The following is a 26,333-nucleotide window of genomic DNA, read 5'->3' as shown; positions in this document are numbered from 1 at the left end:
GCGGCTTGACTCACAGCGTTTGATCTCCCGAGGCTGGCGAGAGGTGTCGGAGCCTGCCCGGCGGAGCCCCCGGCGCTCCAGCCAAGCCCCAACAATGACTAGACAGACTTCAAGGCCACTCCTTAAAGCTATCAATAGAGTCACTGTTGGGCGAGCTGACTCACTGCTTTCCCTGAGAACCGGTCAGCATCAGCTCTCTGGCGAGGGCACCGAAAAACCAAAAATAAAACTTAACAATTGCACCTTTGCAGAGAAAGCGTTTAGCGAAGGGGTGGGGGGTATTTTAGGGGTTTTGTTTTGAAGATGTTCCTCAAAGGAAGCTTGCACTGTTGCTTTCAGACTGCAGAATTGCCCACACCCTCCTGCAGCTCCCTCTCCTGCAGCTCTTGCTTTTAATTCATGCTCTAGAGGCACAAGGAGAAGGATTTTTAAACCTGCAGACTGCATTTAAGGAAAACACACACACACACACACACACACACACAGAAAACCAAAGAAAAAACGTGTTCTGGAAGCCTTCAGAAATGGGAGCAGAGCCATTCATAAAACAGCCTGTCTTGGCACTGCTTCCATTAGGGCTTCAGCAGAGAATGAGAGGACTTTTAATTTTCCCCGTACACCTCTCTGTCCCCTTACTCATTTCTCCGAACGTAAAGCCCCTGAACGGCTGTGTCTATCTACATTATCATTTTACTCCACATGTCCCCAGAGTTACACTTGGGCTCAGCATAGCCAAGCCCAGGTGTAGGTGAGAAGAGGTGAAAGTAGCCAACTTGACATTTCTATTATTGCCGCTCTAGCAAACAAAACAAACAAAACCCCAGAACAACAAAAAAAAACCCCCAAAATGTTTAAGAAAGCTCCAGTGTCCTCATGCAATGGCCCAAGAAGGACAGACGCATCCTCCCGCAGCTTGTTGGGAAAGACATCTACGAAAGCTTCAGCCCAAATGACCACACACACGTTGCTCACACAGGAGAACACAAACCTGGTGAGAAGCAGTTTTACAGGTAGACCTTGGCCATGCAAGATACCCACCTAACCGAAGTCTATCTCAGCATCAAGTGCCCTGCCCGACAGATGTATTTCCAGCACATGCCCTGGTCCTAGACGAACGCCACTGGGGTTTGGTCAAGAGCAGCCCAGTGCTACATTGGCTTGGGATAAGACAGACTTTTGGACTCCAGTAGACCCAAGTTAAGTATGGCAAATTCAAGCCCTATTCTCTGTCCACTCTACAGGTATCTCTACAGCCAGGTATCATCAAACACCAGCGATAGTGGCAATTCTTTAAACCTATCAACTTCCTTCAAGGTACTACGTTTTAATTAACTTACTCTCCCCTACAGTGTCCATGAACGTCAGCAAGCTCTACGACATCTGATTAACTATGTTTAGGCTGTTAATTCCTATTCAGCCTATTCCTCTGGAAACTTCATGCAACACATCAGAATAAAAGATGCCACTAACTTGCTCCAAAAATGGTAACTGTTTGAAGAGAAAGTGTCTAAGGGAAGCACAAGTCATTCTTCTGTGCAACAAGACATGCAGATATTGAAGGTTTCCAGAATTCTTTGAAGGCCTCCAGAACACTATACCAGAGACTAATCTCAATATAAATATGGTATTTGATTCTTGCATGTCACCTGATGCAATGACAAGCTATGGTGGAGTCCCTAAACTTATCTCAATCAGACATTCTTGATTTCCTGTTTGCGGCATTGACAAATAAAAAGCTATACATTACAGGTAATTATACTTCACAGAGGACAACAATTAAGAAATAGCCTATTACTTTTTACAAGCTCAGGATAATCAAACGCTTCCTCAAATATCTACAGTTGCAATAAGCACTTAGAAATGGCAACTCCCAACAAATTGCCGGTAATTTAGAGTAATTTACACAGATGACATATTTCCCTATCTATGCTTAAAACCTTCAAACTCAGTTCTAAAGAGCTGAACTGCAGGAGTTCCTGGAACATATCACTACAGATTTCTAAAAATGGTGTATTTATTCAGCCCAGTCCTACCTTTGCTGGCCTCAGAGGTAAGATTCATAAACTCTGGCTGCCATACTGTACAGAAAAATTCACTACCAGATGAAGAAATTTTAGATCAGATATTTAAAGAGATACAGGAGGATCCTAACTTGCATACTAAGTCTAGACAACAAAATTTTCCATTTCTTCTGTTTCTGTTACTTGAAAATATGCTTCATTTTAATGCTAAGTAATTTGATTTTAGCCTTAAAGTTTTTAAAGAAACAGTCACTTACTTTCCAATATTGTATCTCCCATGCAGTCAATGTATGAGAACCAAGATCAAACAGCAAATTAAAAACCATGAAATGATAAAAAGGAAAGGAAACACACCTTTTTCATTTTTAAAGCTTAACCTTTTAGACAGGAGTTCTTAAAAATACATGGAGAGGAGGAGAGATTGACATGGATACAATTTAGCACAGATTATTGTTATGGTATAGCGGCTTCATTCCTCACATTCAATGCAAATTATTTTTTTAAAATGCTTTTTCTTGTTCATGTGACTTGGGTTGCTGGAACTGTACTATTATCTTAGAGCAGGGCTTTTAAATAGTATTTTCTGATCCTTTCCAATGATGTCTCCCTATCTCCTGACCATCACTCTAGCAGTCAGTGCCACTACGTCACCTGTATGAGAACACAAATTTCTGCAGGACTCATTGCATAAAAGCTGATGAAGTCCTTAAGATGTGCAGTTAACCAAGAACTGTAAAATCACAGAAGTACTGGTTGGAAGGGACCTCTGGAGGCCTCTAGTTCAACCTCCTGCTTGAAGCAGGGCTATTGTCAACACCAGGCAAGGTGGCCGTGGCGGACACATTTACTGAGAGTATTAGTATTTCAAGAAAATCTGGTGAGAGAGGTAAAATTATGATACAACTACGATGAGACCCTGGATCTAGCACAGTAGGGGCCAAGGGAAGAACAAGAAGGAAGGACTGGATTAAGGCAAGGAAAGCCAGCATACTTGAAAGTGAATGGGACAAGCGAATGGGACACACTTGTCTCCAAGAAATGATGTGTGTCTGTTTTGTCTTTAGGGGAAGCTGGAGAAATGAAGAATAGCAAAGAGCTAATAAAGCACTTAAGAACTCATAGCGCACTCAGGCCTTAACCAGCTTCTGCCAGCTCTCATGGTCAGCAGATCATTAAAGCTCCCCAGCTGACATGGCACCACACCACCTACCTCCTCTTGATTCTTCAACCCAGACTGCAATCTCCCTGCTTTTCTACCACATGTTCCCCCTCTCTAACCCCATGCTGCACACCTCATCCCAGCCACCCAAGGACCATTGCCTCTCAGCTCTCCACTTAACGCTGACCAGCTTCTGAGCCACTGCAGGTTGCAACAGCAGATACAGGTGATATGTGCCCACCATCCTCCTCTCCTTCTCTACCACAGTACTACACTCTGATGCTCCACATTTCCACATTCACCTCATCACTAGAAAAGGACTTTCCACATCTGGAGTCCCCACGTCTGCTCAACACGTACGGTGACAGGCCCAGGAGCTGCTCAGCTGACACACAGCTGGCTTCGCGGCTGCTCCTGGTGCTCAGTACAAAACTGCGCTGGGGTCCAGTCAGTGAGGCAAACACACAAGTTCCCTTAATCGCACAGGGCAATCGGCCAAATAAGCATGTCTCTGCACTCCTTGCCGGTAGTTTTATCTGTAGGGAAGGCCAATGCAGACAGACAGGTTCCCAAGAACTGAAGGAATAGCAAGTTTTAGATGAACCTAATCAGCAAAGCAAACTTCCGTTCCAAACTCATGAATCTATTTTATTCTTAAATGCACGCTGTAAATAAAAACCACTTTACTTTCCGGCAGGCTTTTTTGGTCACTAATTGTCAATGTCGTTATGTTGAAAGGATTAGAAGGGCAGAGACAGGCCTGTGAGCAGTCAGTGTTAGCCAGGCAGAGAGGCCAAATACAAACTCAACCCTACGCAAGGCCAAGGCGAGGAAGGACCAGGCTGCAGTTTCCAATAAACGGACAGTAGCGAGACATAGTGTGCTCCCTGTCCAAATGACAAAATCTTAGCTAGGAGGTGACAGAAGGATAGAGGGACCAAAGGTAGGGGAAAGAGGCCAGTACAAAGAGCCTGGTGATTTTTTAATCTATCATTTGTCCTATCTATAGTTGATGGACCCACCAGAAGTTCTCCTAAGAGAAATCAGAAAACATCTGCTACGAGCTCCTCAAGCCCCATCATCTCAGGTGTAAAACTCTGGCTGTAATCTCTTTAAGACAAGGAAAATGTTGTCTTCTCTCTCCCATGAGGCACTGCCCCAGCCTCAGCCCAGCACCTGTGACTGAGTTTGTGATGCTCCAAACCCCAAAGCAGAGGTTTCCACCATATTCAGAAGGGGAGGCCAAAAGAATTAGTGCAGAAGCCTCAAGAGCTAGTATTTATATTATCATTCTGGATTTTGGAGCATGACGTAAATGAAGTTTAGTTGTTTTCTTCTAATAGCTGCTTTTCTGAAATCCTGCCCCTCTGTTTCCAAATTCACTCTCAGAATACCCTCACACCCAGGGAACCGATACACCAAGTGCCAAGTCAGCAAACGGTGAAAACCAGCAGGCTACTAGAAATATATATCATTGCTGGAACACCAACTAGGAGGGAGGAATTGGTGCAGAAGGGTTCCCTGTATGAAAGGGAGAGCTGCTGAAAGCCTTTTTGAAGCCCAGAGGGTTGGCTGTTGAATCTAATAGAGTTTAGATTCACAATAATAACAGCTGACCTTCCAAAGGATGAAAATTGTATTTTCAAACTGTTTCCACTATAACTGCATAGGAAACAATATGGTTAGAAAAAGACCTTCCTACCATTCAGTTACAACAAAGACTGCACTACTTGAACTCTGTTCCTAAGGCAGACTACCCCGATGTTACAAATGCTGTTGCTCAGGACAGAATATAATCCCATTTGACAAACTAATCTGTTGTATTATTAACTTGCTAACTTTCCAAATTACCTAATTTTAGATGCTTGCTCTTTCCTGATTTTGCCTGCTTGCCATATCAACATATGTATATTTAATTAACCCCCCCCCCAACTATTTATAAAATTCAAAATTTAAAGGAAGCACATCTTTCTTCCCTGCTAATTGCTTGCTGTGGCTTGACAACACCTTTGTGGACAATAGGTGTTCCTGCCACTACTGTCCCATCTGAAACAAGAGGTTTGGCTCCAGTCCCACCCTGTTTCTTCAGCTCAGGCTTCCAGGATGATTTCCAAAGCTGGGAAGTGAAAGGATTATCCTACTCCATACCACCTGAGGCAACACACTACACCCAAGTCCACAGCCCAAGATGGGCTACCTGGGAGGGTTTCTGACATTGCTGGTGCCAAGCTGCAGTGAGCAATTAACAAGAAAAAAGGGTTGCTTGTAGGTTTGCTCCTAGCAATGTGGTTGACAGCTCCAAATAGAAGAGCCTACAGGAGGTGACAAAGGGAGCAATCCTGGCAGAGCTGACTTGGGGTCTCACTACCAGGGACCAAAACCTGGATCACCTTGCTGATCACCAAGCAACTGCTCATGGTCTGACCTTTCCTGGTGCCAATTCTCAAATGTATCTTATTGTTGGGGAGGAAAATCCAAAGAGCTACAGGATGCACCTGCCCTTCTGAGCATGTGGAAGTGCTGTGGGAAGGCACTAGAGGCCAGCATGCAAGGCCAGCATCTTCACCACAAAATTGGTGGGATGTCAGTTCACTCACTACAGCTCCAACAAGCCACCTCACCCTGGCTGAAAGCGCCAAACCCAAGTCAAAGGTGTTTGCAAGGGACAGATGGCTCTCTAGAAATGCAGAATTTTCCCTTCTGCATCCTGAAAGGAAAATATGTCAAAATGGGACCAACTGACTTTTCCCCAAAGACTGCTGCAGGATCAGAAAAGCCTCCTTTAACTTTTGACTAAAAGTGCAGGCGCAAGGCCGCAGGGCTTAGCAAGAGAGGGGCTAAAACTTGCACTGCTGCTCCTGGAGTTTAGACCTTCCCCAAATTTGTTCATCTCTTCCAGCCAAGAAACTTGAGGAGGCAGTGCAGCTTGACTGGTGAACTGCCCCGAGTCCTCATCAGGCCACCTCGGTGATGTCTGGGTCAGAGATGTACACTGTCCACTTACTGCTAGTGTGTCCCATCTCCTTAAGTCGATATTGTTGCTCCTAGCTGTTTCTCTGTAATTCCTACTCCTGATGAGAGCTGGGATCCAACAAAGGCACCGCTTCTATTTGGACTTTAAGGATGGGATGTCACCTGACCTACAGAAGAGGAGGAAGTGTTACTGGAGGAGGAGAAGTGTTACTGGAGGAGGAGAAGTGTTACTGGAACCAAAACTCCGTCCTGGTGAGACGGCACTTGCCTCACACTGATGCGGAGTTAATCCTCTTGCCCTCCAGGCCCTTACTCGCAGTGCAAAGCCCTGGACCTTCTCACCTGCCAAAAACTCGAGATGTCAGTCTTGGAGGTCCTCTCCTTGCCCTGCTGCACTGGAACAAACTGACAGCCGGTCCGAACTACACCACACAGATGACACACGTATCTCGCTAGAGAAAAAACGTGCCCCGAATCTGATGAAACCGTGAGACGTTGCTTGGCAGTGACGCCCACTGTGCTTTAGGCTGATCTAAGGCAAGCTGCCCTCCCCAGCCACGTGGGCAAGGGCCCTGCCCTGCACGAGCCCTTATCTGGGCTGGTGAGTCGGACACAGCGCTGTGTTAGCACGAAAACCAGCAACAACCATCAACAACTTTCGGCCAGTTTAGTGTAGCACATTTCTAACTTCTTGTCAACCATGGATGAAGAGAAGCATTTGAAAAAGGCTTCTCGGGGCACACTAGCTTCTCTTCAATGAATACCAGAGGGCTGAAAGTTAAAATATTGACTTTTGCCCAGCTGGGGAGGAAGCACCAGCATCTGCAGTGATATTCCATGATGAAAAGCCTTGTACCTTCCAACATCCCTAAAATCAGTATAAAATGTAGTGACCAGTCGGCTGCATCCTACGGACACCGTACAGGGAACTTCCTCCCCAGGGCACTACAGTCTTCATAACAACAGATATTGTTGAAAGGACATTAAAAAAAAGAGGAGAGCAGACATAACTGATAACTTGGCTACAGTGGCTGCGGGCACACGAAGCTTCTCCCTCCCCACACACTATTAGGACCTCTCCACCGGCCGTATCAGTGCATTTGCATCAGCCAGCTGCTAAAATCCTTGCCATCGTGCCACCTAAACCTACACAGAGCAAAATCTGCACGAAACAGTTTAGAAAATGGTGTGAGCCGCAGAGTCCTGCCTGTCCTAGTGTCAGCCACTGCAACGACTGGTGGCACCTCACCAGCGAAAACTTTAAAGAAAGCCACCCTAGCAGAGACAAAGGTGTGCTAGGTTTACCTTTGAAGGGATTTAGGTCTGGAACGCTCGACAGGAGCAAACTGCTGAGACAGGCATTTGCTCAGGTGTATAAACATCACAGGCTGCAAACGCCAGGCTTGCAAGAATTCTTCTCCAAAGCTTAAGAATAAATTCGATGTGTTTTTTTTGAATAATTATGGATGAATCACCCTAAAAACTTTCTACATTTTATCTTCAGTTGCTGACACTGATCATGCAGCTGTTTTTCTTTATAATTACACATTCCCATCTACTTGGGCTCTCAGTGCTTGGCAAAGTACTTTGGGTAGCAGAAAGCCCAGGTCCTAAACCATAGGCTGAGAGTTCCTTTTGGTGTATAGAAGTGACAGAACAGTTAACATAACAATTTATTTGGGGTGGGAGGGGGAAAGAGAGGCCACAAGTTAACTTCCCTCAGAAGCCCAATGGTCCCCACCCAGAAAGCTGCAAACAAAAGAATACTGCCTTTTAAACTGGTAGGTTAGGTCTGAGACCAGAGTTAAGGTTTGTCAACCATGACAAGCTAAGGCTTGTTTAACAGTCGACTGGAAGGTTGAAAAGTCTAATAAAACCAAAGGGCTTTCCATAACAAAGCTTCTGCCACTTTGGGAGAATATTCACACCCATTCAGTAGGTTTTTTTTAAAACATGCAAAGGTATTTGGAGCCCCTAAGCGAGCAAAGACATCATAAAACCCAGCAGCTAGAAACTTGAAAGAAAATGGAAGCAGGCAACAGGGAACAAACTGCTAACAGTGAGAGTTACTAACCACTGGAAGAGATAATAAAAATGCTGCATGACCTCCCATCACTTGGATGCCTTTCTAAAATAGACACTTCAGCCTGACCACAAGTTATTGTGCAAGAACCACTGGGTGAAGCTGCATGACCTGTTATCTCAAGGATTACAAAGGGAAAGTTTTTCCCATGCTCATTTAGACAGTCTGCTTTTTTCAGAAAAACGAAAGTTTATGCATCAGTTATAACAGGCTCCTCTAGCTCGTTTTGGGGAAGAACCAAAACCACCGCTCATGGAGACCAGGACACCCTGCCGTCTCAAATGCCTCCAGTTGGGCTAATCTCCCAAGCCAGCAGCATTCGAATCACCCCCAGGTTACATACTTCGCTGCATAAATCTTGAGGGGAAACACGCAACACTTTATTTTATGGTGTGATAAATCCTACACAACAGTGACACATGCACACATCCTTTGCTGCCCATTTCCATCTTGTTTCAAGCTGATCCACTTGTTCAAGGGTCAGCCAAACCAGAAGAAAAGATAGTCAAGGAAGCATTTTCAAAGTAACTTTTCTCAAGAGCAGAAAACAAAGTATCAGCCTTGGATGTGCTGATATTCAAAGATACATATATAACAAGAAAGAAAGTTTCTGCCCTTGTCTCTTCAAGCAACTGAGCAACCAAGGGCTCAGGGGTGATGGTCTTAGTTAAGAGCTAGCAGATGTAAGGAGACAAATGCTATGCACACCTGAGGCTGCAAGCATACCTGAAGGCTTCGTTTTGTGGCTCAAGAAGGAATGCTTCTCATTTCCTAGGGAAATAAATGTTATGACAGTCACATGGGCTGTGAATTAAAAGTGCAAAGACAAAGCTTCTCTGCAAAGGATCCTAACTTTTTATAAAAAAAAAAAAAAAAAAAAAAGAAAGGCCCTGTAGAAATTTGATCTGGGTAGAACCAGAAGGAGGAGAACGAGGATTCAAGGTCATGTTCTATAATCATTTGAAGTAGGAATGAGGCTGATGTCCTACGGAGGCATTTCATGTTGGAATCCATACAGAACTTCCTTTTCTTCAGCACGCTGCAAATGTTACAGCACAAGAGCCTGGTGCCTTTGCTTTGCCCCTCTTATTTATACACAATAAAGCCCTTGTGCAGGAGATCAAGCCTCTATTTCATTGATTTGACATGACGGTTAACCTGTGAACTTTGCCCCTGCTAATAGAATAATTTCTATTTGTTGATTCCTCTTTTGGTATCCTCGAGGGCAACAATCCCTTCAGTCCAGGACCCGCTCGCATGTCTGCTGCCAAACGGCTTTATGGCTTTTACTCCAGCGAGGCAGAGCCAGGACACAGTTAAGCAAACCTGCCAGCTACAGCAGGACACCACCTCACCAAGCTCTCTCCTTCCTATCTGCATGGATCCGACCTGCCAGGCCCCAGTAGCCTTTCTGCAGCTCAATCTACTGCACTTGGCTCTGATCTGTACCTTGCCTACGAAAGCCCCGAGAGGTCCTCGGCTATCAGACGATCCCACATGAACGTGTTTGCTGCTCTGAGGTCCCAAAGTAACCGCCTGGACCAGGCTACCAGCAGAGGCAGAACAAGGAAGCCACTCTTCCAGATAAGTCTCCGCCAGTCATAAAAGCTGATTGCCAGCCATGAAAAAGACCTAAATTTATGATTCAAAAGGGTGAAATTGCTGAACACTAAAGGCGTGGTTTTCCAGCACAGCTAAGCCACTCTAAATGTGGACTGCTGACAAAAAAGGCAATCCCACCTCCCCACTCCTGCTGATTTCCTTCTTCCAGCAATGGCACGTGTCTGAACACACACTAGAGCTAAAATGCCAAAAAACTAAACCTACAGAAAAAAAGAAAAACAAAAAAGGAAAATGGGGAGAGGGAGAGGACTGAGACTCTCCTCTCCACGATGGGCCTGGGAGTAGGTAAGGGTGGGGGTAGAAGCAAAAATAAAACATGGCACCTTCTGCTCATTAGTCCTGGAGGTAGCTTGGGGAACTACCATGAGGTCCTGGTGCTAACCATTAGGCCTCAGTGGGGCATGTCAAAGATGTTTTTTCTTCTAGCTATGACTTTCCCCTGCTCTGCTGTTTTTGACCAAAACAAGATAAGGACATTCTAAAAGCTGGTACTTAATGGACAGGCCCAGAGGACCAAATAATTCCAAGTCTTACCACAAAATTGCACTCTGGAATCTTCAAAGGTAAAACCCAATTTCCACATGGGTTTTAAAGAATTGGGATAATTTGACTTAAAACTACAACAGCTCCACTTCAGCCCATTGCTCGCTTACAACAGAGAAGAACCTGGACCAGGACCGGGCGTAACGATGGCTCCGCTTTCCTGCGTGAGCGCAACCTGCTACAACCTAATTTCTGAGCACGACTTCAGAAAATCCAGCTCACAGCTCGCTCCCCGACGCTGAAAAGGGGGAGCAAGGAGAGGTTCGTCCCCAAAGAGTCAGAACTTTACCAAAATGCCCGGATGACAAATAGGGAATCCAGATCTGCGCCAGGCTCTCACTGCATCAGCGAGGAGCCCTCTTTGCCCCCCAAAGAGCAGAGACGCACACGGCAGCCCCCGACTTAGAGAAGCTCTTTGCCCCTTAGGGTTGCAACAAAAGCCAGAGATGAGAAAAGTTAAGAGAACAGCATATGGTGCTTTTATCAGCAAGTCAGAAGCGATTTTCTCCAGAACTGAAAACATTGTAAAACGCCTATGAAACTAAGCGCATGTGTCTCTTCCTCTCAAATTTCACGTAAAGCATCCAGCAAAAAAACAAAAAACCCCCAAAGACCCCCCCCCAAAGGGGCTGACCAAGACCCTGTACAGCTTCTTACTGTTCTTCATTTGCAAAGATTCACGTGTGGTGATGAGCTACTTGTCAAGCTTGTACCACGAACAGAAATGCTTCCGACAGCGGTTCGAAGCGGAGCCGCGCGCACTGCGGCAGCAGCACAAAAACGAACGTTTGAACCAACAAACCATCCCCGAAACAGCTGATGGCCGTGCGGGGCCGGTGTATTCACGATAGCTTTGTCTTTTTTGCAGACTCCAAAGCGGCAGAGCTGTGCTTTCAAGCTAAGCAGGCAGTAATTAGCTAATTACTGGCGTTAGGATTGCTGGTGTCAGGCTCGTTTTTATATCTGAGACGCTCAAAAGCGCAGCTCTCCTCCGGTACTGCTGAATTTCCAAATGACGACCACTAAATAAACAGCGCCGTTACGGCAGTCCGTGGGCACGGGGGAGACTGATAACAAGCCACGGAGGACAAGTGGCCTCACCCACGCGGCAACAGCAGAAAACCGCGTGCAAATTTTCCTGCAAGCAGCAGAAAAATGCATGCGCCAAAGGCACGGCGGAGCAAACCGGTCTCGCAGCCTGCCGCTGCTGCAGCTCCCACCAAGTGTCAGGGCTTTTCAGGAAGATGTTCGGAATTATATTCATGAGCAATTTGACTTTTTAATCATTTCAATTACTGTGACTAAAACCCTTCAAACGGAACAAAACAAGGAGAAATAACCCCTCTCCGTACTGAAACGGGCTGTCTAGCTTAACAGACCATACCAAATTGTGGAGGTTTTTGCTTTTGTGGCGTTCGCATATTCCATTTAATGCAGATAATTAACCTCAGTTTCTAATTTCAAATCCTCCACATAAGGAAGTGAAGTGATTCAATACATTCACTGACAGACAGAAAATTAAAATATTACTATAGCCTCTACATGTGGCTCAAAAGATGGGGCCTTGCAACACATCTTTCTTCTTTTATTTGACTGATTAACTGTAATTTGCTTAATGGATTTAAGGATGAACCTAATAATCCAATGATATTTCCAGGAACTGATTTAGGATATCAGCACCTCCGTTCTGAGCTTTTTTAAATAGCAATTTTCCACTCCACATATACAGTCACTTTGGAAACCAGATTTCTCCACTGATTCTAATGAAATTAGGCCCATGTTTTATTTTTAAACGCACAGTAAGAGCATGGTGAGCCCTGCACTGGACAGCCGCAGCACCGTGACTTGTCAGGGGACCTTCTGAAGTCCTGAACCTAGAGATGAACCACGACTGCAGCACGCTCCAGCAGGCAGCTATTGAACACAGCAGGCAGAGAGCGCTTCTTGCACGGCTTGGAAAGGTGCACTGAACTGGACAAACACCAAAGCAGGCCCCAGGGAAACGAAAGGTTAAACGCCACCTAGAACAGTCCTACAGCAAATAGCTTCTATGGCAGCGTAGGTGCACGGGAAGGGAGCAGGCCGATGGGCTGGTACCCCAAGCAGAGGAAACGGCAGGGGCTGGAGTATCAAAGGACATTCAGGTATTTCCATTTTCCTAGCTCCAAAGTGTAAAGCGGGAAAGCAGCAGCTCTAATGGCTCTGTGCAGCCTTGACCTTCTGTCTCGCGCTAAGCGAGCTAGCGCAGATCCACCTATATAAGTATTTTGGACATGGGTGGGAAGTCAACGACTGGACTGTAACACAAGGCCAGCAGGTACTAGATGTTCCCCCACCACTCCCCCAACTTTCTCAGTCCTTTCCCTCCATGAAAACTGGCAAAACAAGGCTTCACAGTCTGCCTCAAGTGTTAATAAATCCAGGATCTAAGAGACTATTAGAGAGAACAAATTCAAGAGGCAGTCATTTTTAAAATGTCCAGTGGTAACTAATTATTCAAGGGATTAGCCCATTAGAGCTACAACAAAGAAATGCTTAAAACACAGAGCAAAGTTAAAGTTGAACCGCAGATCAAAACCAAGGTGTAATCACGTGGCCCACCTCCTGGGCACACTTATTGCAGCTTCCTGGGCTTGGCTCAACTCTCATTTGGCTTTTTAGCACCCAGTGCTTTCTCAAACCGAGCGCAACTCAAAACAGCCCGACTTCCAACCTGATTTTCAAAATACTGGATTTCATGATTTGTGTCATCATTGCAATGTACATATCAAAATAAAAAAAAAGGAAACCTAAACATTTGGATTAAAACATTCACAAAATTAGTCAAGAAAAAGCAAAATTACATTTTTAAAATCAGGCAAAACATGTGCAGGTCAAGGCTCTCTTTACTGAGAAGCCTGCTGCACAGTCACTGATGATTTCTGAAATTCGGGGAACCCTTGAAGAGTTGGCTGGAAGGGACCCTGGAAGCCTCCTCCTCCTCGGAGGAGGAGGACCACCACCATGCATCACATTGGCCATGGCTCTGTGTGATCAAGCTGTGAAGCCCTCCAAGGATGGTGCTCCCTCCTCGCTGAGGACCTCTTCCAGGGCTGCACCACACTCAGGAAGATTTGTTTCCCCCCAGTGTCCAACCTGAACCCCCCACCAGCCACAATCCGTGGCTGCTGCTGCTTCTTATATAATCTATGACTCCCAGGAAGAATTTGGCCCCATCATATTTATAACTGCCATTTAAATCACTGGAGGCTGCTATTAGATTACACCAGACTAAACAAGCCCAGCTCCCTTCACTCCTCCTTGGAGGCCACGCGCTCTACCCCACCGGCACCTTGGGAACTCTCTGCTGGCTCCACTTCAGCCTTGCAACATCCTTCTTGCTTTTGGGGATGCAGCAGGAGACCCAGTATTGCTGGTGGGGTCTCACCAGCACCAAGAAAAGGGGGCTATAACTCTCCTTGACCCTTGGTGGAGCCCAGCACACTGCTTGCCTTATTTGTGATAAGGGTGAATTTAATTACTGTTAATGACCTGAAGGATGCTAGGATGACCAAACCAGACTAAAATTGGTTTGCAATGATTAGAGCAATTCCATTCTTTAAAAAGAACAGTTTTGCAACCCAAGTAAACCTCGATTCTAACAAAGTAAGGCAGTCGTTGCTGGAGGAGGGGGGGAACTCTCCTCATTCATCAAAGCGCTAAAAGCTTAACTACTTGTCTTTAAAAAGAAGCCAAAGTACTGATCCATATCCAGACAACAAACACACCACTTCTTCATCTTGATTTGTGTAAAGGCAAAGCAATGGGCACAAAAGGTATTCTCCTTCAAATAAAATCCATTTTAAAACTTGGCAAATGCCAGTATAAATACTTTACACTGTTAATGTAAGCATTTCTGTGCAGAGGGTTCATTGGCTTAACAATGTATTTGAGAAAAGCTGGCCTAACTTCTGGGTACAAACACCATCACTCTTTGCCTTGTGTATCTTACAGTGCTCAAGCCGCGTAGGACCACAAAATTAGCAGTTAGTGCTATTAGCATCAGATCCCACCTCACCCTGTTGGAGTCAGTAATTTCTCGCAAGAGCAATGCAGAACCAAAACTACTGTATTGCAACTTATTTTAATTTGGAAATAGCCACTGCTCTGCAAATCGAGCAGACTCCAAATAGGGCCGTATCAATTACAAGTGGTGTTACGGGCCCAGCAGTTTTAATTTAAGCCAGGTCACTAGCTAGTATTTCAAGCTGCACAAAATTATTGGCCAAAATGCAGGGTCACAACTGGAAAAAAGGTTTAGGAACTGTTAACCTAGCATTAAAATGATTTTGAATGGATGCAAATACTGCTCCCGGCATCAGCCCCTCCATTCCCACAGACCAAGCAAAATCGAATGAGACCCAGCACACCTAGAAAGCAGACACAAACATGCCGTTTCAGGTCGTAGCCTTCTCAACCCGGCGTAACGCACTGGTCATCCCGCTTGCTATGCGCAAGAAGCGCTACCATCAGGACCTCTAACAATCCAGCCACTGCAGGAGACAGGAAAAGAGATGGTTGCTCAGGTAGGCTTCTCCCAAGCCACTGAAACTTCATCTGCGTTAAAAACCAAACACTCATAAACACATTTCACAGGCCACCTGCAGCACACACCTCTTACCAAGCAAATACCACTGGGGTATCAGTTGCGTTTCCTAAAATGATTATGAAACACAGCTCTGCAACAGAATAAGGAGGCAAAAGAAAAGATGACGGAACAAGGAACAAGATAGAAAAATGCCATGCTAGAGAGGCTGAGATGGCGGACAGCACCCCTGGCTTCTTCTACAGTATCTCTAAATATGTCCATTGGATCCAGACCTCCAAGTTTCAAACTCTGAATAACAACAGCCCTTGAATGCCGTGCTGCTAAGGTCAGATATAACTCCCACCACCGCTCTCTAACTGTCCCTCACAACCCATCATGCTGGTCTTCTGCCCTGGCACACAAAGGACACTAGTTACACCCAGGTACTACGTCACCAGCCTCACAAGTTCCCTCAGCTGAGTCCAAAAGTCTCTTCTTTCTGCCGCTGCCTACAGGTACGATATTTAGCAGCAGCTTTTTCCAGCAACCAACTTCTCTCCAAGTTCCAACAGCCTAGTTCAAAGCACAGGCTGCTTCTTCAATTAAAAGAAGTGTTGATGAGACAGTAACACATGCCTTAAATTGTCTAAACTCAGAATGCACCTGCATTAGCTTTTGTGATTTTGCATGCACGGGTTTCCACCCATTTGGTACAATTAACACCAATTCCTTTACTACATAGTTTTCAGTAAGAAGTGAGCAACATAGAATTCAATTGTGAATTGCAAGCTTCAAAATCAGGTCTGCCAACTAAATTTCAGCTTTTTCTTGATGGGGGCCCAACTTCTGACATTTTTGGTGGCAGGGCCATTTATGTTGCTGAAGCCGTGGGGAGATTCCACACCTTCCCTGAACTGTTCCCTAACTTCTCCTCAGGGTGACAGTTCTCACTGAGCCAGGTTTGAAACAAGTCTCACACTACAGGTTGTCACGTCCTCCTAAAACCTCCCTCAGTGGTTTCTCTCCTTGCTTTCTCTCTGCAGAGTAGCCTGCTATGAAAAAGTACAGGCTGTACGCTTGGACGAGAGTTACTCTCGCGCGTGCCCAGAGACACTGCCAGTGTTTGGGCACAAGCATAAAGACCATCCTGGTGATTTCTCCCCAGCCCCAGTGGAGAACCACACTATCTGTCCTTTTCTTTTGAACCATCAGCACTTCTGAAAAGCCATAAGCTTAGTCAACTTAGCACTGTGGAACCCAAAACTTCGATCATGTGGCCAGCTGCCTTTAAAAAACAAAACCGAGGATGTAAATCAAGGGAGCCAGCCTCCATTCAGAAGTTTCTTCACCCATGCTTATCAAATTGTCTTTTCTCAGCTCCCACCACAGCAGTCCTCACCATCCAGTGACTGGAGACTTCACCCACTGCCACGCGTCCACTCATCGCCCTTCTCCATCTTTCATTTTTAACAGGTTGTGTTTGTGGAAGTACTTCATGGCACAGGGGTCAAAAAGCAAAATAACAGGCAGAACCAAACAAAATCTGTTAGCTTGGCTTTTTGGAAGAGAAGAAATCAGCGATGTTCACAGGCAACACTGCATACGCTTCTCAATTTCTGCCATGGAAAGAAAGCAAAGGCAACGTCTGTGGACTCTGGCCCTCAAAGCTTTGGGAGTGGAGGTTTTTGGGTGGGAAGGCAAACCCCCCTCCAATCTAAAGCAAAAAAGATGGCAGAGGAGACCTACGCAGAAATGACCTTGATGTGACGGTTTCAAAAACCAGTGACAAATTTCCAAATTTTTAAAGCAAACACGTTTTACTGGAACGCTAGAAAACTCGGGCTGCAGAGCAGTTGCGAGGCGCAGGTTTAATTTCTGCTCTTCCTATCTGAAAAATCCAACGCCCGCGCGTCCAAAGGAGGTTAATGAAAGATTTAGCCGCGCTCGCTGCCACGTTAGTATCAGTTTCGGAAGCGGCGAGTTAATGCGCCAGATCTTTGGGGGTTACCCGCTTTGAAGTTCACTGATCCATAACCAATGCCCAATTAATTTGCAGGAGCCTAACTATAATGACTATTGGCCTTTTCCTACGCACACAAAAACACAGTGGGTAACAGCGATGGGGTTTTACTGCAGGATATTCTTGCGCATACAGGAATATTTGCACACCTTCAAAACAGCCCCCATTAATAACGGATTGTCTTCTGCAGTTTGAGCTTTCTTTTTTTTTTTTTTTTTAACATTTGCCCTCATAAGAACGGAGCTAACGCTTTGAGATTTATGAACTTTCTGCTGCACACATTTGGAGCTGATTCAAGATGCTCGTTTGCTAACAGAGCAATACTTCTATTACATGTGCTCAGATTCCTCTTTATTTAGAGTTTCCATGGAAGCCAAGGAAGAGAAGTTAAATCTTGAGAAGATTAAACAGGCCTTCAGATATAATGCAAACCAGCTTATTTCAACATTCCCTCCAGAAAAGAAATGAGAAATTCTTACACGCATACACACAAAAAGAAGGAAAGTTTGCGGAAATTTTCAGCACGGCTTGGGACCCAGCCTTTCAAACGCTACACGCAGCTCTCGCTTCTTGCTACAAGTAGCTCCATTGGCTTCCAAGGCACTTACTCACCTGAGAAAGTAAAAAAATAAAATATTTGCAGGATAAAGATGCTACAGCTTAAAAACCAGCCTATTCAAACCAGCTATTTCCATACTACATCCTGGAAGTATGTCGATTCAACCATCAGCTGCCGTACAAACAACCACTTCATAAATCAGTATCTCAGCAGATTTTTAGAATAAAAAAATGCAGCGATCGTTACAATGCAGCAGCATCTTCCATGGTCATGCTCCGGACACTACTGTAGTTGACATACCAACGTTAAAAAGAAAAAAAAGCTTATCTTTGCCTACTCCAGGCTCGGAAGTGACTCCTGCTCTGGTGACGACGGTAAACACTTCCCTGCCTCCCTGCCCAACAGGTCGATGGAGGGTCTGTAGCCTCAGGGACAGGCTGATGGACACAACAAATTCACAGCAATACATTTTTGCTGACCTCCATCCCCGGGTGAAGATTTATTTCATCTTCTTCCAACCTCATATGAAAATGCCTGAAACTGAGGAACTGCATTCCAAAATACTTCTATTTCATAGCTCGTCTCTTAACCATTTTAATATCTGGCAGCGACATATGCAGATAATGGGTAAACTGCATTTTTTTCTGAAATTTGACCTGAGCAGCACGGTATTCCAAAAGGGTTTCTGCTACCTGCTTTAGGAAGGAAGCTGAACACAACTCAATCTCAAATAAGTCGTTTTCAATCTTAAAGCCATTATTGCTTAAATAAAAAGATACTTAAATCGTAGACTTTTCTAATCCTTCGCTTTTAGTAAGTACCCAATCGCTCAGCGAAAACGCACTTCAAGAAACATTCAAGGTTTTTATTAACTCCACAGGAAAGTCCCAGGACCATGGGATTTTGTTTTTCAGGCTCCTGATTAAAACAGCAGGAGTTCACGCGAAGCCCCCTTTTTTCAGAGTTTCACATGCAACATCTCCTCCTCAAAAATCTATAAGAAAACAAGAATCGCCACGAAAACATTTCACCATCTGCAATGTGCCGAGACCTTGCACAGGGCGGGATGCATTTCCAGCTGCCAGCCTAAAGGGACGGCGGAGGGAGATTAAACACAGAAATGCTTTTCATGAGACGGGCGGCTTTGAAGAGGACAGTTCAGCTACTTCATTTCGTAATCTTCACAGAGTGTCAGATTTTAGCCTAAGCAGGTCTTAAAACAAGGAGATTTTATTTTTGAAAAAGGAGGAATGTGTTCTGGCCGCGTTCTGTTGATTCAGCGAGGGTTAGACACACACACGCACTTATTGATCCCAGAGAACTCCCTGCTAAGTTAATTGTCTGGAATTTTAACTGAGCTCTCAGCAAGTTTCAAAATCCATGTTGGCTGGAAGTGGGTGGGGGACCCAGAAGAAAACAGCCTGCAAAACACCGCAGCTCATCTAGCTAAGAAAAAAAACCCAAAAAACCCCTATTATTTTAATGAACAGAAAAGCTTTAAAACGGAAAGGTTTTAGCTGGATTTAGCAATTCCTGCTTTGACACTGCTAGAATTCACTGTCAGGAATCTCTCGAGTGCAAAGCAATAGCGCTTCCAGGGAGCGCTCTGAACCCCATTTGACCCGTATGAGTCTTGCGGACGTTAGGGTATTCCCTGCACACTTCCTGCAGCCTCTAGTTGCGGCTCATCACAACCATTTCCTTGTATATTTACAGGACGAACTTTTACCACGAGCTGCATTCATCTGCGTTCCTATAACTGAACACTGACCTCCTGCCACTGCAGGCTCAAAGCCAACCGGAAAGTGGAGCTCCTCTACTCGTTTAGCGCACGCGGGAGGGCTGCCCACAGCTGATAGCTCTGCACCGAGTCCTACATCCAGACCACACTCGGCAGCAGTATCCGAGGGTGAGAAATGCGCTGCCGGGATGATCCACGGGAATCAAACAGAAACAGCCCAAGACAACCTTAAAATAATTTGCGACTATATCCAAATAAAGCTGGATTCCAACAAAGCGTCACCGCAGCGTCATCCCGTCCCGATACTGATGCTTGCCCGCTCCCAAGCATCAGCGACTGCCAAATGTCCCCTGTTGCCCAGCGCCCCCAAACTCACAACAGCTCCCCGAGCTGTTCCGCGGAGGCAACGCAAAACGGGTCCTGCCGGCGCGCTCACGTACCTGAACTCTCTCCCCTCACTGTACCGCCGAGTCGATGTGGCCCGCTGGGTCGCGGTCTCCAAAAGCAGCTTCTGGGTGAGCCTGCTCGAGGGGGCAGAGTCTCTGCTGGCCTCCGGCTCCGTGTCTTGGTCACATTTCCACTCCTCGTCCTCGTTCAGAGTAGGCAGATAACCAGGTAGCCCTTTCCCTGTCCCAGACCCTGAGCTCGGATCGCTATAAATTTTTGGACTTTCCCCACCTGTCCTTGTATATTCCAAATAAATATCTGACTTAAGGAATAAAGGGTAGGTATTGTCTTCTATCATGCACTGAATCTCAGTTTGGGCCTGGTCGAACATGTCAGGGTCAATCTGTAGTTTCATGACACAGTCTTTGATGAAGCTTTTTGTGGCTGGTTTGATCTGCCGGGACACAATTCCATTGTTGTCGAGAATGTATTTTTTGTAAATGGCTTTTGCCAGTTTGAGTCTTTTTTCCTCATTAGACATGCATGGCTCCAGCTTCCTGAAGCCGCTGCAGGCAAACCAGAAGTCCAGCAGATCTGCACAGTCCTCCTGTTTCAGGAAAGTCCTGAAGAGATTGATACCATCTTGATCATCCAGCAAGGAGTGCAGCGACTCGGCCCATTTCAAGTAGGGTGGAGTTGGCGAAGCACTCCCCTCTGGCTCATACCCCAAATCCAAATCCGAGCGCCTTGGCGTTGCTGTGGACATCTCATTTCTAACATCACTTTTACTGGAGTAGAAACCATGGCTAATTGGCCTTGGATCTGTGGACACGAGTTCACCTTCCTCACCAGGAACTGGTGGCCTCGGAGCATCTTCAGTGAAGCTTCCTCCGAGGTCCAAAGGGAAGCCTTTCCCCTGGACGTTCATTTTTATGGCACTTGCTTGCACAGGAACCGTGGGAGAAGAGCTGAAATCTCAAAACACCAATATTTGTAGCTCCAATGTGAACACGTTTGTTCTGCTGAAACAGATGAGAAAAAAATCAAGTATTACTGCAAATAAACACTCTAAGGTTACAAACCGCTAATTTTGCTTTGCATTACTGTATTAAATCTTCTTTTTCAGCAAAGTCAATGACAAAACTCTGAGCCTCCTAAACTGGACACTAATTTTACCTGCAGAGTCTATCTGAACAGTAGATGTAGTAAGCCATACCAAGGTAATATGTTTTTATCTGCCTACAAATTTAGCAAATTCTCATCCCCAAGTAGGAATTTAAGGCCTGAGAAAAATACTCTGAAAGAATACCCGATTAGTACTGAAACGGAGTCCAGAACTTGACCAAGCACAGGTGGCTCTCCATACAATCAAGTGACATACCAATGCGAAATTCCTCTCAAATTCTTGCATTTTAGAGAGACACTGCAGGGTCTTGTCTAGCACTAGGGGAATCCAAACGCAACATTGACCCCAATATTTTGGGCATCTGAACTACATTCTTGCCTCTAACGGGCATGTTACTACAGGATTTCGATTCCGGCACTGTGTTTCACAGAGAGGCCATGCAGCAAGGGTTCATCTAAGCTAACAAACGCCGTGTGCTACATGCCTGGGAAAATTTCAGGTCATCAAACAAAGGTGAGAAAATCACCTCAAGGAGGCAACTTTATCAAACGTAACTTCTTAAAAAGAAGAGTAACGAGTCAATATGGAGGGTGGAAGGTGTGGGGGAAGGAGGTAAAAGCAGAAGAGGACAATCCCTGGAGAGCTACTTTCGCGGCTAGGCAAAGTCACTTAATTATTTAAAGACAGTAGCAAAAGTTGTGTTTTGCCCAGCACCGTCAGCCTCAAAGCCCCGCGTACCGCAAAGCTCCAGCTGCCTGCCAAATCGCTCCTTGCGCTGGCTTAACTCCGTCGCGCGTGAAAACATATCGGGGAAGACGCGTTTTAACGCAGCCTCCCTCTCCAAGCGCACCCCACCCATATGAACACATCTTTTGGATGCTTTGCCATTTTTCCCCCTCTTTCCTCTCCCGGCTGGGCTGGAAAACACCACCCACGCGACGCCACGGCTGTCCTTGCAGCCAACCTGCGTGTCACCGAGACCCAGCAAAACCCGAAACGCCCCGTGGGACCGGCTGACGCCTGCAGCGCGGCAGCCCGGGAGCTGCCGTCCCTCCCGGCGCCCGGCCGAAGCGGCGCGCAGCGGGCGGGCGCCGCCGCTCTCGCTCCGCGCGGGGCCAAGGCCGCGGGCGCTGCGCGGGGCCGAGCCGCGGGCAGAGCCCGGCTCGGGCAGCGGCGCCGCTCACCGCCCGCGCGCGGCTCCAGGGCTCGCGCTCGCCCCGCGCCCGCCGCCCGCCGCCCGCCGCGGCCGCCTCGACCCCGCCGCCCTGCTCCAAGTTGCGCCGCTCGGAGGTTTCCCGCAGTGCGCGCGGCGCAGCCCGCCCGTGGGCAGCGGGGCGCCCGCCGCGGAGGCTGACAGGGCTCTGCCCCGGCCAGCGCGACGCCAGCCCGCCGCGCAGCGCGGCACCGGCCGCCGCCGCGAACTTGGGGGCGGGCGAGCGGCGGGGCCCGGGGCCGCCCGCCCCGGCTCGGCTCCGCTCGGCTCCGCTCGGCGCGGCGGCCCCGCGCCCCGGCGCCGCTCCCGCCCCGCGCGGTTCGGCTCGGCGCGGCGCGGCGCGGCCCGGGGCCGCCGGCAGCAGCGCCCGCCCCCCGCGCCCTGGCGGCCTAGCGCCGGCTCGGCGGCGGCCTCCCGGCGCGGCCTCGGCGCAGGGCCTGGGCTCGGGGCCGCCTCCCCTCCGCTCACTCACCCGCACGGAGCAGCGGCGGCGGCGGCGCGGGGCCCGGCCCATGCGGCTCAGCAGCGGCGGCGGCGGCGGCCCGGGGCGGCGGGCGGCGGCGGCGGCGGCGGCGGGGCGGCGGCGGCGGCACAAAGCGGGCGGCCCGGGACGCCCATGGCCGCGGCCGCTGGCTCTGGCGGCGACACGGAGAGCAGCGAGCCCCGCACCGCTCCGCCTGCGCCGCTGCCTCGCAGCGCCGGGAGAGAGCGGCTCAGCCGCGCCCCCCGCGCCCCCGCCCGGTACTGCGGGCCTGGGCCGCGCCGCCAGCCCGCGCCGCGCTCCGCCGCCCGGCCGCGGAGGCGGGGACGGGGACGGGGACGGGGACGGGGACGGGGACGGAGACGGGGGCGGAGCGGGACCGGCCGGGCGCGGGGGGAGGCGCCGCGCGGGCCCCGCCGCCGCCGCCGCTGCCGCTGGGCCGCAGCGCGCCCGGCCCCGGCCCCGGCCCCGGCCTGGCTGCCCCGGCGCCGCGGCGGCCACCCCCGGCGCAGGCCCCGCTGGGGCCCGTGGCAGGGCCCCGCTCGCCGCCTCCCCTGTCGCGGGGAGGCCGAGCCAGGGCCTGCCGCGGCGGGGAGCGGCGCCGCCGCCCGGGCCTGGTGCCACCAGGACGAGCCCTGCTCTCCCCGCCGTCGCTCGGGGAGCCTGCGAGGTCTGGCGCCCGCCGGACACGAGCCCTGCCGTCTGCGCCGTCCCCAGAGCGCGCCCGGGGCCTCCTGACCCATGGGCACCGACCGCGCCGTCCCCACCGTCGCCCGTGGCGCACATGGGCCTGGGGACCCTCCGTCCCCAAGCCTCGCCGTCGCCCGGGCCCTAGCAACCCACCGTCCCTGAGCCCTGCCGTCCCCTGGGGGGTGCGGGACCCAGTGACCCGCCGTCCCCGAGCCCTGCCGTCCCCTGGGGGGTGCGGGGCCCAGTGACCTGCCGTCCCCGAGCCCTGCTGTCCCCTGGGGAGTGCAGGACCCAGTGACCCGCCGTCCCCGAGCCCTGCCGTCCCCGGGGTGCCGCCTGCTGTGTGCGCAGCGGGCTGGGTGGCCTCGCCACCCCAGACTGAGCCGCAGCGACCACATAATCGTTTCTGGGGACCATCAGGGAGAAACGCACAACAGCTTTCCCTAGGAGGAGAGCACGTGATCTGGGCGCCCGTCAGTTCTCAAGGGGACAAGCGTGCTGGCATGGTGAAGGGTGACATGCTTGGCACAGCCCAGTGATTTGGCCTTGTGAGCCCTGCCGAGCTGCCACGAGGGTCGGCACTCCTTGAGGCCCTGTGGCCATGCTGCTTTAGGGGGCAAGACGGGGACTGAGGAGGCATCAAAGGCCTAGCCGGGGAACAGCCCACATGAACAGCAGAGCACGTGGACTGAGACGGACAGACTGACGCGGTCAGTGTGGCAGTCTGCCCTCTGGACATCCCAGTCCAGGAACAGCCCGTGTCTCTAGGGTGACCTCAGGGATCATGCACACCTCAGTGCATAACTTCTCCTTCCCACTGCAGGTAGCTGAGAGGGGTCAGGACTCTGGCCTGCCCATGGGCTCTGCTGCCTTGGGAAAGCCCAGGAGAGCCCTAACTAAACTGCTGTGTTACTCAAAGGCTGAGCAGCTCCAGAAGTAGGAAAGGAGCATGGAATTACACCTCCTTTTTCTTCTGCATTTTCTGGACAAAATAAGCCCAGAAGAGCTTTTTTAAGCATCCTGACCAGAACTCAGCCCGGGAGAGACTCATGCTTTGGAGACCTGCTGTTCTGCTGCACAGCTACCTCTGGCAAAAGATCTCTGTTCATCTTGGAAAGGAAATGGCAGTGATCCTCAAAGCTGGCTCCACGCTACTCCTAGGCCCCTTCTGCTAGGTGGTGGGATTTAATGGCTAATCTTTGTTTGAGGTCGTCCTAGAAGAGACCTGCATCTGTGGGCCGAGGGATGGAGGAGTGCAGATAACTGCTCCGTGGGTGGCTTTCGCCTGGTGAAACAGCTAGAGCTGATTTCAAAACTGCTGGTGCGTCTCGTGTTTCTCTGAGGAACCCCGCAATTCTGCAGCTAGCATAAATAAGAGAACTCACCAAGAGGTGGCACTGTATAGACTGAAATGGGTGAAACAACATGGAGACTCTTCCTGAGAAAAGGTGGAGGGGATCATGCCTTGCCCAGAAATGGTTGATTAGAGAGGGCTCTGGGCCAGAAGTGATACCCCAGCACAAAGACTGTAACGCTTTCATGTGTGGGAGGGCTGGGTGACATTGCAAAAAGAAAAAGAAAGGGATTACCACATGCAAAGACTGAACAAGAGTTCAGGGAACTCCTCCTACAGGGAAATCCGAAGCCTGTTTCTTCCCTGGGAAGTGATGAGACAGTCAGAGCCCTGGGACCGAGCAAGGCAGATCCCTCGGTGCGATCCCTGAAGCTAAACAAGCAAACAAGCCATGAGACAGCCCTCTGGAAACCAGAAGCGGCTCAGAAAGATTTCTGATAAGGATCAGCTTCTGATTTTAATCAGCATTATTCTGCTCTGCGTACCCGTATGTTCAACACTTGCTCACATTTGTGTTTTGTGCGCATGCATTTCAGGGGACGCTTTCTGGAATGTACAACATTTTTTTCAGCTTCCTGAAATGCACAAAAACGTACCGCAGCCAGGGGTGCTCCCCTTCCCTACCCCGCAGGAGAGCCCAGCAGAATGGTGCCGTTCCTTGTGCTCTTTCATGTGGATGATGCTAGTAGCTGATTTACATGTAACAGTGCAACACTGATCTCGGCACAATAATGGAAAAGCTGATGTGGGATTCAGCTGGTAAAGAATTAAAGGATGGGAATATAATTAATGCAATCAGCCTGGTTTCTGGAAAATAGCTCTTGTCAAACTCTGATGTCATCCTTTGAAGAGATTACAAGTTCGGCTGATAAAGGTTATGGCATAGGAATAATAGACCTGGACTCTGTTCAGGCATGTGACTTAATCCATATAGTATTCTGATTAAAAATTAGCACAATACAACATCAAGAGAGACACCTTAAAGGGACTGGGAACTGGCAAACCGACAGCCATCAATGGGGAATCCTTGCAGAATGGAAGCGCTCTCAGTGGGTGTCCGCAGAGTTTGATGTGAAGCCCAGTGCTATTCAGCATTTTCATCAATGGTCTAGAAATAGATTAAAAAGCCCTGCTGAGAAAAATGCAGGGGCCAGGAAAACGAGAGGGGCAGGAGACATGGATGAGGTCAAGCCAGCTGTAGAAAACTTCATGAGCTGAGTCCAGGCAAATAAAGTGTGTTTGAATGTGCACAGATGCAAAATGATACTTCTTAGGAGCAGAGAATGCAGGCCGCTGCTTCTAACGGAAAACCGCACTTTGGAAAGCAACGATTCAGAAAAGAGCTTCGGAGACAGAGGGGAAAGCGTCGGAGCAGGAGCCCCCCTTGGAAAGTCCTGACCAGGATGGGGGGGGTTGATGCTACAGCAGAAGGGGTCAGGCCAGCCTTTGATGTAGAAGTGGGGGAGCGGTGAGGAGCAGGATGGTTTTAGGTATCTAGGACACCAGTGAGGTGGGAACCCAAAGCTTGCCCAGTTCCAGTGTCTGCATTTGAGAAAGGATGCTGAAGAATTAGAGCACAGGCAGAGAGAGTTAGAAAGGATCCCAGTCTCCAGAGAAAACATTTTGCACCGAGATGTCTGAGAAATGCAGCCTCTTTAACTAGTTCAAAGGAGCCTAAGAGGTGCCCTGATTACAGTGCTTAAGCAGCTTCATGGGTGAGAGACTATCAGGTATTAGAGGGCTTTTCATCTCTCAGAGAAAGGCCCAGCAAGAATTCCTGGCCAGAACTGAAT

At 48.7% G+C, this 26,333-nt stretch overlaps 1 protein-coding gene across 3 annotated transcripts in view; it reads right to left on the bottom strand.

Moving 5' to 3' along the window:
• Positions 1 to 22,573, bottom strand: part of AXIN1 (axin 1) — an 88,433-nt gene extending 65,860 nt beyond the window's left edge. For 2 of the 3 annotated variants that reach the window (XM_067306025.1, XM_067306027.1), the window contains exons 1-2: positions 22,488 to 22,573; positions 19,730 to 20,695 (exon numbers count right to left, since the gene is read on the bottom strand). In XM_067306025.1, the coding sequence (XP_067162126.1) occupies positions 19,730 to 20,604 (875 nt within the window). In that variant the 5' untranslated portion in view covers positions 20,605 to 20,695; positions 22,488 to 22,573. Of the gene's footprint in view, positions 1 to 19,729; positions 20,699 to 22,487 lie in introns of all 3 variants that reach the window. The other variant, XM_067306026.1, reaches the window with a different exon arrangement.
• Positions 22,574 to 26,333: the final 3,760 nt, after the last annotated feature.

Source organism: Apteryx mantelli, chromosome 16, assembly GCF_036417845.1.
Source record: "Apteryx mantelli isolate bAptMan1 chromosome 16, bAptMan1.hap1, whole genome shotgun sequence".
NCBI lineage: Eukaryota > Metazoa > Chordata > Aves > Apterygiformes > Apterygidae > Apteryx > Apteryx mantelli.
The sequence above is the reverse complement of the archived record's forward strand: the minus strand, read 5'-3'. Positions and strand labels throughout refer to the sequence as shown.